The sequence below is a fragment of the Triticum urartu genome, chromosome 1A (assembly GCF_056163025.1).
Source record: "Triticum urartu cultivar PI428250 chromosome 1A, HENAU_Tu73, whole genome shotgun sequence".
NCBI classification, from domain to species: domain Eukaryota; kingdom Viridiplantae; phylum Streptophyta; class Magnoliopsida; order Poales; family Poaceae; genus Triticum; species Triticum urartu.
Window position 1 is genome coordinate 507,338,787 of NC_141873.1, and position 18,020 is coordinate 507,356,806.

The 18,020-nt window shown below is 43.5% G+C and overlaps 1 protein-coding gene across 1 annotated transcript; it reads left to right on the plus strand.

Moving 5' to 3' along the window:
* The first annotated feature begins 4,315 nt into the window (after positions 1 to 4,315).
* Positions 4,316 to 5,771, plus strand: LOC125523573 (peroxidase 1-like). Its single transcript, XM_048688597.2, has 3 exons — positions 4,316 to 4,632; positions 4,709 to 4,894; positions 4,986 to 5,771. Exons 1-3 carry the CDS (start codon positions 4,423 to 4,425, stop codon positions 5,571 to 5,573), a joined length of 984 nt encoding a protein of 327 aa, XP_048544554.2. The 5' UTR covers positions 4,316 to 4,422; the 3' UTR covers positions 5,574 to 5,771.
* The last annotated feature ends 12,249 nt before the right edge of the window (positions 5,772 to 18,020 follow it).

Genomic DNA, 18,020 nt, shown 5'->3' on the forward strand with positions numbered 1-18,020 from the left:
TTGGAGGCAAAGCACTACTCTTACTTGTGTTGTACTGGATTGAAGGGGTGCACAAAGTATGATGATGATCTCTAGAATCTTAGGTTTTTTTTGAAGGGCTCTGGAATCTTAGGTGTATCAAAGGGTTGATTGTAAGGTCCCCTAGCTGCTAGCTTGACCTTGACTTATTAAGGATACTAAGGCCTATGGTTACAATAATCCTAGTCAGCTAAGGCGGCTGGAGAGTCCTCCTGGATATCTGGCCTTCTTCCCTTGATCGTCAAGATGCTAGTTCCTTCCTTCTGGATGGCCCACATGCCCGATTGATGGACATGCTCGTGCAATATGCTAAAGGGGCCTTGGGCTAGCCTGACGGGGCGTTACAAAATTAACATATAATCTCGAGAATTTTCTTGGGCTACCACGCTTTGGCGGCTCTACTAAGAACGAAATCAACTTGTGAGGGATCAGACTCACCGCCCATTTCAACGAGAACTATCACTACTGCAGGAATGCCTAGCAGTCGCATGTGGGAAAAGCCCAGGAGTGGCGGGCAAGGCTCTCAGGGGCACGCGCCACTGACCTTCCACCACTGCTAATACGACATCAGTGCCGGCCACCCGCCTGCCAGTGGTAGCCCAAGAGCAGTGGCTCGCGATTGTCCGGGCTCGCCACAGTTTTCCGTGTTGCCCAGCATAGGAATTTCGCGCATCAGTGGCAGTCCTTTTGTACCGCCCACCACAGTGTGTTGTGCTCGTCACTGCTATCGTCGCATGCCGAATTGATTGAATTGCAGCATATTGCACCTCAATCATATCATCATATTGCATTTGATACATAAATGTGGGTTTGAACCATGATTCACATACACGCACCACATTACAATGATGTCAGATTAATGAAAAGTAGTAGTTATAAAGAAAATATAACAAGTGCATTACAATCATTAATAAGCATATATATGTCATCGCTCATCACATAATTAATGATTTGACGAGTTGTTTTGGAGTGCAATGAGTGTCAGCGGATATTTAACGCGTAGACTGTTAGTAGAAGCCGCACATACTACATGAATTAGTACTTGATGGAACGAATGGGGACCAACGGGCCGCTTGCTCTGGAATTGGACATTTGGCCTCTCGGAGAGCCCACAACAACCTCAGCGGTTATGGGTATGGTGGTTGGACTCATACCCGGCCAGATCCTCAGCCTCTCATTCAGGGTTGCCTCCGTAAGGATGGACGCCGCAAGGTCACTAAACACTTCTCTGCAATCTTCTCAATCGCTGGGAGAGAACTCTGGGTCATTGGAATACTCCTAACCCAAGCTAACATCGCCTCCCTGAGGTACTTTGCCCGATACTTTTCCCACGTCCATAGATAGTGCTTCTCCATGTCCGCCGCAGAGACCCCATCCCACAAATCTTCTGGTGGTCCCATCTGTTATTTTTAGCAGACAATAAAATTCAAAATATATACATATGGAAAAGATCACAAGGTTAATATATAAACATATGACATGCGTACATATAAACTAGAGATCACAAGGTAACAAGCAGTGTGTCATGACATAGTTTAATGGTTTTTGACGGTTTGCTGGACTAGAAAGGAGCATGTATATCGCCATGTCAATGTTTCATTCTCATCTCTCGTTCTTCTTGGCTCTCTGCCCTACAGTAGAACATCTCCTCATCCCCTACTACATGGCGATTGATGATATTCATGAGCACCCTCTGAAAGTGCTCATGCTCTGTCCAAAAGTGAGCTCGCTTAAATTCCTTCTCATTCTCTTCGGACCATTTCTACAACATCGAATCACTCCTCAACAGTGGTCCTGCGCGCACATCGTCATCCATCAAGACCATGGCACAGTAGCCAGCCATGTGCATGGTTTTGCCTTTCGGTTGTTGCCGGCAATAGAAGCTAGTGTTAAATTTGTACTGCGAATGTGGCATGTTCTTACGGTCGGACTTATGACACATCAAAAGAGCAGCATTGATAACTTTCTTCAGATCGGTCCATGGCTTCTTAGGGTCTCTCCTGAAATCGAAGAAATAAGCTCAGCCGTCTCGGGGAACAATTGAACAATGTAAAATTAATGAGATTCACATCAAAGTACTCATGTGTATATTTGCAAGCATAAAGAAATGAACTTACGTTTCAAAGTAAGGCCAACAGAAATGAATCGACGTTTCGCCAAAACATTGGCACTCATGTTAATACCTGCAAATATAAACCAATGATACTACAATGGATCCTAGTTAAAAAATGAAAGAAAAATTCGACATGACCTCTGCTAAAAGGAGGACATAATGAGTACCAGAAATTCGGCGAAACGAAAATGAATCGACGTTTTGCCAAAACATTGTCACTCATGTCAATACCTAAAAAATGTTCCTAATCTACTCATAGTTACCGTAAGCACAATAATAGTACGGCACACTACTCAAATTTAATCAATGCTAAATATTTATTTACCCTAAACACAACTTTGACCATACCAGAGAGGTGGCTTGCTTGGCGTCCGAAGGCGGCGCGAGGTATCCGATGTTGGCGGAGGAGGGCACAATGGTCGGAGGGGTAGCCATCGCGGAGGAGCTTCGCGGTGGCGGCGGAAGCAAGATGCCTCCAGTGTTGGAGAAGGAGTCCATGCCCATGGCCGCGAGGAAGGCCGCGACGCAGCGTCGACGAAGGGGGCGACAACAACGAGGGGTGTGGCGGCGGCGGCGAGGAGGAGAGGTGGCAACGAGGGGCGCAGCAGCGGCGAGGATGAGAGGCGGCAACGAGGGGCGCGACGCCGAGTCGGCCGAGATTTGGGGGGAAAGGCGCGGGGGAAGGGGGCGGGGGAAATGCCAAATTTTGGAACCGTTTTTCAGGTGAGGGAAAAGTAAACTGCAGCCAGTGTCGTGGGTCTATGTGTGACGGGCACGGCAGGGCGCCTGCTACACGTAAGTGGACAACACTGGCGGGCGGCCGACTGGACCGGCCACTACTACAAGTGTATAATATGTACTTCCTTCGTGTCTGATAAGAGTGCTTACCATAATTTAGCTGTGGCAAGCAACAGTCACACTCGCCACTGATGTACAAATAAGTAGTGGCGGGCCTTTGTTACTGCTCACCACAATTAGGTTGCATTACGCGGCCAGCTCTGAAACGGTCTACCAGTGGCGGGCATACGTCTCGCCCGTCACAAATTTGTATTCACCTATAAGCCATTTCCTATAATGTATGGTTTTCTTAGGCGACGGTCGATGCATATGACAAGATGACCAAGCAATAAGATGCAACCCGGTAATGGGCATGTTTAGGATCTTGCCTCGGCAACTATCTTTGTCGTGTTCTAGAATGTCTGTATGATTGTTATGGTGGGTTTACCTAGACTTTCGTAGGTGTAGGATCTCTATATTAATATTCGGGTTTAAATATTGAATTTCGTGCAGAATTACTTGCCTCAAACACCCGGGAGAAGGGGGGGGGGGGGGGGGGGGGGATTCACATCCATTGGTTTTTCGTGAATACAAAATTCCAACCACGTGCCAAGCTTGAGACTTATAAAAACTAGATATCCAAATTTATAAATATCATTTTAACCATGTTTGGAATTTAAACGTCATTATTCCAATTATATGTTGATCAAAAGATGATATTTAAATTCTTCTGGTCTTTTGGGCCAGGGCCTCGACCAAGGCATAATATTAACATAATTATTGGCAAGGTTTTTAATCTAAAAAACAAAGCAATTTTGGATGACATATGCGAAAATTCTTTAAAAAAATTACTACCTTTCAATGAATTGTAACATAATTTAAATTTATTTTCAAGTTTGTAAATCTGGCTCAAAATTCTGGTGTTACAAGTATTTCAAACCACATCGAAATTGTACGGATCTTCACGCAAGATCAAGCGAATATAGCATTGACTGAGACTTAGCAAAGCTGATTCGGGATAGCATGTGGTGCCAATATAAATATACGGATCATGATATTTCCATGTCTTCAAACTACCAGTAGGTGGTGGCATTCATTTGTTGCACGTATCCTTTGCTGATTAGAACTTGGCACCGCAGTTTGCTCCGTGATGGCTAATTAGTAAGTTAGTGAGAAAATTGCTGTCTAGAGAAAATTAGTGAATTCATCTAATGATGTGCTTCCGTCTGGCTGTCCGTCCGCCTCCATTATACGTACGGTGGCCGCCGGTGTACCTGCCACGGCAAAGATTCCGCAGAGTGCAAACAAGGAACAACTCATTAAACCATGGGAATTTTACCTGCTGCTCCGGAGGACAGCCCACCACATGCAGGCGTGGGGACACTCCGGCGCTATATATTTCCCCGGCGCCAGTCCATCAGCAGCAGCAGCTCAAGCTTCTCCTGATCAACTCGCCACCTAGCCATCGTCGTTTCTTGCATAGCCAAGCAAGAAACAAGCTTCTTGGCGAGAAGATGGCGTGTAAGGGTGCGACGATGGTGGCGCTGCTGCTCGCGGCGGTGGCGGCGACGTGCGCGCGGGCGCAGCTGCACGACAAGTTCTACAGCGAGTCGTGCCCCAGCGTGGAGGACGTCGTGAGGAAGGAGATGGTGAGGGCGCTGTCACTGGCGCCCAGCCTCGCCGGGCCGCTCCTCCGGATGCACTTCCACGACTGCTTCGTCAGGGTATGCTGCATTTGCATGCATCAGTATCTGCCCGTACCCCGTTGTGCGCTATGGCCTGACCACCGTGAATATGCAGGGGTGCGACGGCTCGGTTCTGCTAGACTCGGCCAACAAGACGGCGGAGAAGGACGCGCAGCCGAACCAGACGCTGCGAGGCTTCGGCTTTGTCGAGAGGGTGAAGGCCGCGGTGGAGAAGGCCTGCCCCGACACCGTCTCCTGCGCCGACATCCTCGCCCTCATTGCCAGGGACGCAGTATGGCTGGTGAGTAGAGTACTACTACTATGCCATTTTTCAAATGACACGGTACGTGTGGAAGCCAAATTCTAATGCTGCTCGATCATGGTTTCTCCAGAGCAAGGGTCCATTCTGGACAGTTCCTCTGGGTCGGCGAGACGGCAGCGTGTCCATTTCCAACGAGACCGACGCTCTGCCACCCCCGACCTCCAACTTCACCGTGCTCACCCAGCTCTTCGCCGCCGTGAACCTCGACGCAAAGGACCTTGTCGTCTTGTCCGCCGGACACACCATCGGGACGTCGCACTGCTTCTCCTTCTCCGACCGGCTCTACAACTTCACCGGCTTGGAGAACCCCAGCGATATCGACCCCTCGCTGGAGCCGCAGTACATGATGCGGCTAAAGAGCAAGTGTGCCAGCCTCAACGACAACACCACCCTCGTGGAGATGGACCCCGGCAGCTTCAAGACCTTCGACACCGACTACTTCAAGCTGGTGAGCAAGCGGAGGGGCCTCTTCCACTCTGACGGCGCCCTCCTCACCGACCCCTTCACCCGCGCCTACGTCCAGCGCCATGCCACCGGCGCCTTCATGGACGAGTTCTTCGCCGACTTTGCCGCCTCCATGATCAAGATGGGCAACGCCAATCCGCTCACCGGAAGCCAGGGCGAGATCAGGAAGAAGTGCAACGTGGTTAACCATTAAGCCACCGAAGAAGTACAAGGCTGTTTTGATTCGTGATCATCTTTTTCCTCTGTAAATTGCTGTAAGATTGCCATAGCTCCTTTCTCTCCCAAATCTTTTTCTTTCATTATTTTAGAGTGAATTCCATTTTTTACCCCTCATTTTAATATTTTTGACACTAATTACCCCATTTAACAAATTTTCATCCAGATTACCCCATTTAGCAAAGGTCTTGCCAGTTTTTACCCCAGTAGTTTTTTTGAGAGCGATCTACCAATTAACTCCGTGCCATCAGATTCCTCTTGGCATTTTTTTCCAATGACCGAACCGGCCACTTGGTTGAGCAGCACCCGTTTTCTTTTTCTCCTAGCTGTCAGGTGTACATGTGCACCACATCGCCGGAAAGGGGAACACTTATCTTGAGCGGTCAAGTACGTTCAATTTTTTTAAGTTCCAGCAATCGCTGGCCATTTGTATTAGACGGTAGAGATATTTACAAGCACCAACAGGTGGCAAGAGAACTGAAGAGAAATGAAAGGAAAGAGAGAGACTCCAGAAAGGGGATGATAAGCCGGGATCCCCAAATGGGTGTTGTAAGCACTTCACACCAGCAATTCTCCATTGCCCCAAGGTTGCCCTAATGATTTGGATCAAGCTGTTAACCGGAGCAATTTTCCTGTTGAAAACTCTCCTGTTTCTCTCCAGCCACACCTCCTAGACCACAATCATCATCACCGCTTTCATGCCCTTACAGTATCTATCCTCCGCTCTCTTCATGTACTGCGCCGACCGCCGAGACCAGGCGGCCAGGTTGTAGGATCAAGAGTGCTGCAGCCCGTCCATGTACTGATACGTTTTCATTTTGCAGTGCACCGGGCATTCCCAAAAAAGATGGACAGACGTCTCGAGGTTCCGACATCACAACTGGCAAAAATATTCATTTGGACAGTATGTTCAATTTTGCATTGTGAGTTGTGTTTCGTAAGTTTAATGTGATGATATTTTAGTTTTCTTCCTTGATGCAAAACATCAGAGGACACATTTATTTTACGCTTTGGGAGATCATCAAACTAAAACATCACATTCTATTTTACAGGTCTGCTGTGCTATTGTCGAACATGTGTTTTTTAGTTGGGCTCCAATGATGTGTGTCCATTGAAAATTAGTACTATCAGTTATTAACATAATAGTATGGGATTTTTTTTGTTATAACAGAAATGTATGTTTGGGCACTGAGTCTCTCTTGAGTAAAACACGATCTAGAAGGCTCTTAAAAATTAAAAGGGGTAGAAACAGACAATATTGTCACTAAATGGGGTAATCTGGATGAAAATTTGTTAAATGGGGTAACTAATGTCAAAAATGCTAAATTAGGGGGTAAAAACTGGAATTCACTCTTAATTTGTTGTTTCGTTACGACCATGTTAATTCCTTGTACACACGACGAAGACTCTGATATTGCCATTTCAATATATAGAAGGCCTGATTGGGTCTCTTGCATAGATGTGGACCCTCCACCTTCATTCAAGGGCTCAACTTGAGTCAAATCCTCTCTCAAACTCTTCCTTATTAGCCAAGGAACACGAGGTAACAAAGGGAGACGAAATTGATGAAGAATCTCATCCAGAGAGGCAACTTTCGGGCCTATCTGCACCTGGTACGACCATCAGTAGGACCATTTTTTGTCGTACTAGAGGTCGTCTTTTGTTATGACCTCTTCTGGGAAAATAGTGATAACTTACTCATCCGAACAACGTTTTCAAAGTTCTTAATCTAGTTGAAATCATGAGAACGACACCGACGTACCAATTGTATTATATAATGATTTGGAAAAAGTCTCACTTTTTTTAGCTTCCGAAGTGCGCAAGTCCGATGCTGGAAGTCCTCTGTAAGGAACTTAACCTTGGCCTATTCATCGTGTTTGGTCCTAGGTTGCTCCAAAACACCTGTAGACACAACAAAATAAAGGAATCTAATAAAAACCAAATAATAATAATAATAATAATAATAATAATAATAATAATAATAATAATAGGCAATTGTCACGAAAAGAGTAAAAATCAGTAATCATGTGTTGGACATTTATTTGGTTCAACATGCCTTGATGTATGCCGAGAACATGCAACAAATGAGCTCTAGAAATGTGTAAAATATAGAGCCATCAGCAAGCAAGCTCAAAACTGTGCAGACACCAATGGAGCGATCTAGCCGCCACAATCGGCCTTTATTGCCAGGTGCATGCATTGACACCCATGTGGCGCATGTTATATATCCACGGACTAGAGACAACAATGCCACCAAAATCCTCCATAAGGGACGCTTTGGCGATCACGTGTCCCCGTCGCAAGTGCAAATCAGTGGTAAATCTGAGCATGGCTACCTGCCGCCAGATAATACACCATGAGCCCTCATTGCATTGCTAGGACCGGGATCTGCAACCAGTAACTTCGTCAGGCCTTGTTCGGTTCCATGAAAAATAAGAGGGATTGACAGAGATTGGCAGGGATTAAATTCCATCTAGTTCAAATTTTCCCCAAATTCCCTCCATTCCACTCCAATCCACTTGAGGAGTGGCTTAACCGAACAAGGCCTCAAGGATCTGGCTCCATGGCACCACCAACGCATCACTGACACGGGTTGCCGTGCACCATCTTGGCATCGCCACTCTGCCAGGAAGAATCATTGCTACCCATCGCCAAGCATCACCTCCATACCTCAGCCACCCAAAGCAGTCCACCGGAGAGACAGGAAAGCCACACCAACCGCGCCACCGCAGGCCCTCCACCAACGACTCCCCATGAGGTTCTCCAACAAGTCAAGTCTCTGACACGATGCATTCTAGTAATGACTTCCTCATAAAGGATATTGACATCGCCGATTTGGGAATCTGGATTACGGTTTTCACCGGGAGACGAGATCACAAGATTGAAATAGGTGTTAGAGATCCTCGGTGAGGGGATGAATAACGACACCCGAAGGCGACGTGGTAAACAGCATCAACAAAGGTCAGGTACGGTTTTTAGCCGGAGTGCCACAAACCTCACCAAAGACACCATCCATGGCCCATTCACTCGTCAAACTAGAACCCTCACGCCAAGCAGCCATCAAGATGCAGCCCAACTGAGGAGCCGAGCAAAACTGCCCAAAGGCATCGAAATGCATCCATTCGCGCAGCATGACCGACTCCATGTCCGATGGCTGCCGGAGGAACAACACTTGGCCAGTGCGAGAAGGAACCCCTATGCACGAGCCACATCCCACCTGATCACTAAAGATCTCCGCTCGCGCAATGCTGACAACTTGATCGGCGGCCCACCACCTGCGTGCCACCATAAGAAACAGGGTGCTCGAACGACCGCACCTCCTCCGGCATGAGAAACCCGCAGCAAGACCTCTGCCTTCCACGGCCGGGCGCCGCCACCGCCGCCATCGAAGGCGGCACGAGGAGCACGAGAGATGAGTTGTGCTACTGGATTAGGGTGGCCTCTAGAGTCGCCCTAGCGAGCGACCCGGGAGGCGAGCGACCCAGGAGGCGGTTATGGGATTCTTCATATACTATTATGCATGGCTCTTAAAATACTATGATGTGATAGCCTGAGATATGCGATTTTTCTGTTCTTTTCTTCAAAATTCTCCATTGTCTATATTGTTTTGCAATATAGTAGAACAGTGTTCGTAGCAATATTTTTTTATTCTAATCTCATATGATTTTTGCTGCTTAGTTTTTTGAATTTTAATATATAGAGTGGGTTGCATTTTGGTACACAAACTAGTTGATGTTCATGCGGTTAGCGAGATGTTTGCCATCTCTAAGGATGTGGCTTTCAATCCCATGCAACTTAAGGTTTTTAATATATTTGTCCTCCATACATCCTCAGCATGGTTTGTGAGTAAAAACTAACCAATTTACAAATAGATCCCTATCTATCTATCTATCTATCTATAATAATTTGTCACTTTCTAGAAATTCCTACATTAATTAGAAATTAAGAGCCGTTTATTTGGTGGGACCTAATTATAACGGTGTAGATCTGTTTTTACTATTTATTTTCTTTTGTTTATTTGGTGGGACCGAATTATAAAGGTGTAGATCTTATAAAGGTGTAGATCTGTTCTTGCTTTTTTTTTCTTTTTGGCTCAATCTCTCATGCCTCTTTTGAAAGCTATTTTTTCTATTTTTTTCGTTTATCTCGTGCGACCGAATTAAAAAGGTGTACATCTGTTTTTGCTATTTTTTTCTGACTCAATCTCTCATGCCTCTTTTGAAAGCTAGAGCAAAACTCCAAAAGAAAAAACACGCGTGCACGTACAGAATAATCAACTGCCAAAAAAAAGGATCCGTCAACTCTCTCTCTTAAATGGCTCCGCTAATCTCTCATGTTTTTGTTTTTTTCCTTCCTGTTCAATCTCTCATGTTTTTGTTTTTTTCCTTCCTGTTTTTCTTTGTGGCTCAATCTCTCACGCATATGCCTTCCCTTCATCATAGCGGCATCATCTGAGCGTTGTCGAGCAGGACGAGATCTTCATCTCTTCCCTCCTGCAGGGGTGCTACCATCGTCCACACGCACGGGCCTCCTCGGTCGGCCTCCTTCCTCAGGGCCTCCACATGCCGCAGTAGTACAATCAGGTACATGGTGATCTGTTTTTCTGCGAGCGCTCGAGAGAGTGTTGTAGTATAATTAGGTACTTGCGATCTTTATTTTGGTGGTGAAAAGATTGTACGGGTCAGTCCAGTTAGCAGAAACGCCGAGCTGGACCATGGCGATGATTGCCCTAACAATGTCGGACCTTCTTCTGTCTTCCCTGCTATGCTTTCTCATGTTTTGTAGCAATGTGTTGTACTTTGCAAATTCCGCACGGCAGTAGGAAGGGGACAAAGTTGACCTGAGGCAGCTTCCAATGGATTGAGGTGACCAGATCGGATGTGGATTGGTTTCCTAAGCAATTAACGACGCGTTTGTTTCGGAAGAATTGTCACGGTTTCCGACTACCGCGCTTTCTGAAATGGCACCCAGCATTTGGTACGCCAACAACGTATTCCGTAGCAGTGTCTTCCGATCCGGAGGTTCACAAACTCGAAAACACCCAAATCGCGGCTGATTACAAAAGCGGGAGTGGGGCGGCCAAACCAAACACATCACGTATTCCTAAAGAAGAAAAGGGAACCGGAGCTTCCCGGTACCTTAACTGAAGACGTTACCTGAGTAGCAACCAAACGCGTCCTAAGCTTTTGGAATACGGTGAATTAGCACTGCAAACAGTAGTGGATTAAGCTCTGGGAAACGAACACTTGAGGCCACATGTGTAGATTCAACACCACTTCCTCCTCTTCATGTGCTTCCCAAATTCAACACCATACCATGGGGACCGTGGCAAGAATGCATCTCTATGTTGTAGCATCCTCCAAACCCAATTAGGCCAAACCCATGACATGTATGGACTGCGGCAATGTTTGCCATCGGGCGTGACCTGGATGATAGAAAATAGTTGTGTTTAGAGGAAGTACATAATGCATATACACACCTTCCCGTATTCCTACCTAGGCCTTTCTACACATTTATATGATTGAAAAATGTGCATCAGTTCTTTGTACTCGACTGATTTGTGAGTTACCGCTTTCTGTATTTCTTCTTCAATTCAGTGGTTTATGTCAATGTTGATTTACGAATACTGTTGTTGTAACTTGCAATATATTCCTTTTCAGGCTTCTGTTGTTTCTATGCTAGCAATTCAGGTGGAAGGATAATATAGTGTACGCCATCATCTTTGTAAATAAAACCGCTTTGTAAACAAAGGTAAATATATAACAATTCGAAGTTCCATTACGGCCAACACATTGAATACCAAGTACCAAGAACCATCTTCTATGGGAAGTTGGTCCTGCTCCAGCCAGTTTAATCTGCAGATGCGTATGAAGTGGAATCTATGGTGGTCATGCTCCAGCCCCTTTAATCTCAGGTCCGATATTTTCTCATTGTCCCATGCATTACCTTGATGCTACTTGCTGATACGTATATGGAATTGATGGATAGGAAGGATTGATGGATGCATAGTTAGATACATGGCGATGAATAGATGGAATAAAAAGATGCATACATAGATAATCAGATTTTCAGTATAATTACCACCCCGTGTCATCTAGATCATGCCTCAATCAGAGATCACACAGACTCTTGATGATCTTAGTTGAGCTCCCTGGTATGGTTTGAATCGACTAATGCAGTTTGTTTAGATTTAATGTTGCTGCACTTCCGCCACATGTTATTGCCAGCCAGCTGGTTTGTTTTGTTTGTAGTGAATTAGGCAACTACTCAAGTCATGAAGATGAGTCTAGCACTAACGTAATGTGAAGTGAAGTGTTACGAAAGAGTTTTTTTGACTATCGAAGTTGATGTAAATTTCGTTTCTTTATCTTCTATATCATTGAACTGGTGGCTACTTGCAGGAAGAGGTGTCGACCGGTCGGGGTACTGGCAGGTGAGTGAAGGTCACAACAGGTGTGTGCAACATGATCAATAGGCTTACAAGTTCATATATGTAAATATTAATTGGATGTTCCCAGGGGAAAACTTTAAAGGCGTTGTGTTGCAGTATGGCGGTGTGCCCGCATCGCCAAAAGTGCCGGTTATTTCTCCTTTCTACACGATCCAGTATACGTGCATGCCGATAGTTCAGAACGTTCTGCAGCGTCTCAAATTATAATATGATTTTTTGTTACCCAAATACTACTGCAATGCAGACATTAGTTGTGCTGTAGCCTGGACAAATAAAATTAGTAGTTGAAAAATGTATTATCATTTCGAGTGGCAAAAGTCTAGCTTAGATGATACTAATTTTACCTTCGGCATGGTCATATTTTTTAGGATATGGACTTCTGATGTCCAATAACAACACTCAGTTTTTTCATCCATGTTTGATGAACTTGGTGTGTCCTTTTGTTAAGTAGGGATGTATGCTTCTACTCATAATTTGTAGATTCTTATTCCTTTGGGGTTACAAAGCCAGGTGACATTTAACTATGCAAAACTGTTTCTCCTTCTCATTGAAAACAACAAGTAATATTGCTGCATGTTGAAAACAGCGAAAATTGTTTCACAAATTATTATTAGGTTTCTGGTACAACTATATAAGTCTTTCCAAAAAATAATATATTAATCTTGGCCACTCTATTTCTCTTTCTTGCTCAAGTTTTTCAATAATTTGTAAACAAATATAGTCCATTTTGTTTTTACATTTCCTAAGGTAGTGTGCATCACATGGCCCAAGTTATCCACCACGATGCATCTGATCTGTATAACCATTTGAATATTTCATAGCACCCCGACTTGGTTTATGAGATTAGAAAAATAAGTGGCTGATACCTGGGGATTCAAAGAATTGAGTTTTCCTTTAGGAAAATAGAAGAGATGATACTAGAGGTGTATTTGGACGAAAATAAATTCATTATGTTTGTGATGTTCAGAGTTTACAATCGTCCAACAAATTCGACTTGGATAATTAAGAATGTGTACGTAGGAAGAAATCATGTGTTTCTCGACAAACAAACATGACAGAAACTCATGGGCTCATGTTTAGTTATTTTTTTTGGAGGGATGTCATGATTATACACATCATGCTTCTCTGTACATATTTCAATAATTATGCACTATATATAGGAAAGTATCGAACAATTTTGTTTGTTTGTTTTTGTTCTAAACTTAAGAATATTTTTTGTTCGCACAAATGTAGTTTCATTTCAAAAACATTACTGACAGTAAATTTATATAATTAATACACTTGGGAGACTTAATAAATGTATGAACTTCTTCCAACCCTAACAATTCTTCAGAAAAAATTGTTTTTGGGAGATATTTGCACATGCTGAAGAATAAATTAACATTTTTTAGAGCAAAGAAATCAAACTATAGTGTTCTTATATGACATATAAAATATACTTAAATATAAAATATATGATTAAAGAACAAAGTGTCATTTTTTCAAGTGTAAATTTATAATTCATAATTAGTTCCTATTTTGTTTCTAACAATATTTACAAAAAAAACTACTAAGCTATTTTCCAAACTACTAGCCCGTGCGCACGCACGGGTTGACGACTAGTATAAAATAATTAGTTCCCGAGCGGTCAAAGGAATGCTCACATGACAGCCATGTGGCCAGATTTTTCTCTATCAAATTGAGTTTTAGATTATTTGATCAAATCAATGAGTGTAGGGCCTTAACTGATCACTTCCCGAGTTGTTGGTCTAAAGTGTGCAATCATATTAAGTTAATGGATTAGTGGTGAATTTCACTCAACATACAACAAGTCAAGTGGTCTTTTCTTCAATAGGGACTCATGATGTAATGCTTCTCCAATAAATGGCGTGCTTAATTGATCGTTTTAGTGTACCATTAAGTTCCTCGACGACACTCCCCACTATTTTGATACAGAAAATGGTATGGGACATTGGGATTGTTTATCTCTTATGTTATTTCATATTGTTGCAGATATATTGACGATTCTCATTGAGCTTGCCAAGGAAATTGGTCAAATCCGTGGGGTAGTGCCACATCTAGTGTACACTTGTCCATCCTATAATACACTAATGACACAATCCTATACATGGAACATGACCTTCAAAAGGCTTAAAACATCAAGTTAGTGGTTTCTGTATTTGAGCAACTTTTGGGCCTTAAAATTAGCCTCCACAAGAGCTAGTTGGCTTGTTTAGAGGTTGGCCGGGAAGCTGAAGTTCGATATACCAATTTTTTTACGAGCATGGCCAATTCCCCATTCACTATTTGGGGATTCCAATTCATTATCTGAAGCTCGAGAATGCAGTAATCATGGTAGAGAGAAGGGAGAAACACATTCTTAGTTGGAAAGGAAAGTTTTTGTCCTTTGTGGATGGTTGGTCCGTATTAACTCTGTGCTTATCAGCATGGTCTTGTACATGTTGTTTTTCTACTAAATTCCACTACGGATTATGCAAATATTGGACTATTTTCAGTCCAGTTTTTTTTTTGCAGAGAAGTGGAGAAAGTAGAAGGTGCGGGTTGAAAAAAAATGGGATGTTGAGGCCAAGAACATTGCATTTCTCCTTAAATTACTGCTTAAGCTTTGTCTTCGCGAGGAAGGTGTATGGTAAGACCTCTTGTGAAACCATCTCTTGGGTTAAATGGAAGACTCTCATTTTAGGGCGAGCCCAATGAAAATGGAGAGTTTTTTTCTACCACTTTGGAAGCTTCAGCATTAAAGACATCTCACAAATTAGAATTTTGAAGGATTAGTGGCTAGACAAATGTTCCTCTCAGTGACCGATATCCTATTTGGTATTGTCTATAACAAACAAGATACCTTTGAGCAATTCTTCAGTGCCTCACCCACAACGGGACGTTTAGGACGACCTTGCTTGGGCCAAGATGAGACATGGAAAACACTTCTAACTTGGTTTGAGGTTGTGCAGTTGTTACAAGAGTCAAAGACGAGTTTCAATGGAACCTTGGTAAAAAAGAATGTTTTTGGATTAATTTGACGCACAGTGCAATGTTTTGGAAACTTGTACCTACAGGGCAAAGCACCACAGCTTCATCTTTATTGAAACATAGATATAAAGATATACAAAGGTGATTACAAGGCCTCGGCCGAAAGAGAAAACAAAATCTTACTTACAGAGGGAACATGAGAACCAAAAATAGAAAATACAACCAAAGGGGGCAAATAGGAAATCCATCTCAATAGAGCATCCTTATATGTAGCCTTGATCCTATATGTAATCAAATAAATATCCCAAGTGAATCCCACTCTCCACCTAGCAAAACGGGGCTTTTCATTCAATAATATTTTTCCATTCCAGATTATGCATATATTCCACCAAGCTGTGAAGACAACCTCAGCAAAAAAAAAGGTTTGTCAAATTATTTCCTGGCCTTGCAAGCAATCTCACACTTATCAGAGTTATCAGTTCAAGAGATCTGCATGTAGTTCCAAACTCTAGTACTGAAGTTGCACTTGAAGAACAGATGATTTCTATCCTCCCTAGTGTTCATTGTGATATGCCAATTACTACCTCTGTCCTGGTTTATTGGTCTCCATTGTATTCTGTGCCAAATTTTGACTATAAATTTAACTCATAAAATATTTATGCATGCCACCGAAAAATATATCATTGAAAACTATGTTCAAATACGAACCAAACGATATATTTTTTGTTGACATGCATTAACATTTTATTAGTTAAATTTTTTTTCAAAATTTGGCACAAATTACAAAAGGGACCAATAAACCAGGGCGGAGGTAGTACGAATTAACGAACATGAAAATTAAATATCCCTTCGAAAGTAATTGGTATCTTCGCGGAAGGGTGATTTCAATAACAACAAAAAACAAGCTTGTGAAGCATATGTAATTTGTATTGAAGTAGACAATGTTTTTTATGTCAAATAGACGGAACTATATATGAAGCACATTTACTTTGATTACAAATTTGCTCGGGCTACATGGCCAATCATCCTTTTTTTAATAAAGAGTGTTTTTATTAAGTCTTTTTTTGCGAGGTGGGTGTTTTTATTATGTCAAATGTAGTATAAAGCGGATATAAAGCATGATGAACGACACCCGACCTTTACATAATTAAAATGCATGCAGCCAAACACCAACAGTCTAACAAACATATAGTAAAAGACATTAATGTATCTGCAACAGTATGTCTATGTCGAAGGAGGTGGTGGGCCGATCCAGAGATTATGTTGCCATCTACGTTGGGTAAAAACCTCCCTGGCACCCCCTCCAACTATATACACGCCGTCTTGAAAATCGGTTGGTATTTTATTTGATGCAGCATAGATCACATACAAAATGAGTGTATACAGAAAAAAAATCTGCAAAGGAGAAGAGTTTTCCCACTAAAAACCAAATCATTTCTACTGGTAGCTTCTAATTTGCACCTGTCACATAATGTCAAAACATGGTTGGTCGTTGGCTACCTGGCATTGATACGAAACTTAGAACTCCAATCCTAGAGGCATCGCTAGAGCGTGTTTGGTACCCTGTATATAGGCCAATCAGGTCCGTGTGGGAAGAAAATGGCATGTTTGTTTATATACATTCATTGTTTGGCCCGTAAAGCACAGACTTTAAAGCACCACCCAGCCAGGCCCGCTAGGAATGATCAAATCGACAGTTTTCAGCAAGCCAGATTGAGGTGAGGCACATCGAACGCACATGGTGGACCTTGTTGCACCTGAGGAGACTTGAGGGATGTGAGCTTTATACCTGCTATGTTCTTCTACCTTCATTAAGCTCGTCTCTAATCTTCTTTCTTTGTCGTCCCTTCTAATCTACACAACGATGCTTCGATTCGAGATAACCTCTACATGAAAAAGATGCACCATCAATGTTATGGTTTCATTCAGGTCACCGGTTCGTAGTTTCTTCAACTGTAAATGCTCAATTTCGTGTTCATGTTTGAAGCTATTTTGGACACATTTTGTTAAATTTGTCGCGCATGGTTGATCGTTTGAAATTTCCTTTGACCAGTTGCTTCATCTTGCAATTTCGCATGACTTTTGTATTGCACATTTTCTGTTTCGACGATCGTAGACTAGATGTAAATTCTTCCTCGTTAAAACATACATATTCATATGTGTGATGTGTGTTAATGACAGACCTTAATCTCGGTCTCCAGTCATGTGTCCTGCTGCATTGACGCCACTGTTAGTGTCGTTCCTCTCGGCCTCCTCTGCTGCGTGATGTTGCGCTAACGCCACCTCCGGCATCGTTTCCTCTCAACCTCCTCTCCCGCGTCCTACTACACTCGAGCGGTCGTTGATCCTCTATGCCTTCTATCCCATGTTCTGCTACACTGAAGCCATCGCCGGCGTTGTTCCTCTCTAACTCCACGCTCCCGTCCTACTACACTGATGCCGTCGTTAGCTTTGTTCTTTTTGGCCTCCTCCTCTGTGTCCTCTTGCACTAAGAGCAACTCTAGCAGACACCGTAAAACCGTGACCCGCATAAGGCGTTTATAGTTCGATGAAGAACTGTTTTGCGGGTCAAAATCGTGCGTGGCAGAATAGAACCCGTATATGAAACTGCATAATTTGAATAATACTTTCGCGGGAGAAATTGCAACCACACTATTTCATCACATACTACATTATCATTCATAGTTCATCATCACATACTAGATCGTGCGTCAGCTCAGTCCTCGTCAGAGCTGACGAGATCGATGAACTTCGACCTCTAGTTCTCGCGGATGCGCCGTCACTCGTCGTCCTTCTCCTTCACGACAAGGTTGGCCGCGACCGCCTGCTGGAGGATGAGGTCTTGGACATCGTCGTCGTGGCCTCGGCGCTCCGCCTCCTCGCGCAAGCTCCGCTCGACAATGGCGGACGCCACCGCGTCGAAATCGGCCACGAAATCTTTGGGCTCGACGACCCCTCGTCACTCGATCACCTCCGGTTCCTGCTTGACGGCGATGACCTCGA

What these genes read in the sequence shown, in the direction of transcription:
- LOC125523573 (XM_048688597.2), top strand. Translation starts at nt 4,423, where the DNA reads ATGGCGTGTAAGGGTGCGACGATGGTGGCGCTGCTGCTCGCGGCGGTG. An exon ending in TCCACGACTGCTTCGTCAGG is followed by an intron (nt 4,633 to 4,708) that starts GTATGCTGCATT and finishes GTGAATATGCAG; the next exon opens with GGGTGCGACGGCTCGGTTCT. An exon ending in CCAGGGACGCAGTATGGCTG is followed by an intron (nt 4,895 to 4,985) that starts GTGAGTAGAGTA and finishes TGGTTTCTCCAG; the next exon opens with AGCAAGGGTCCATTCTGGAC.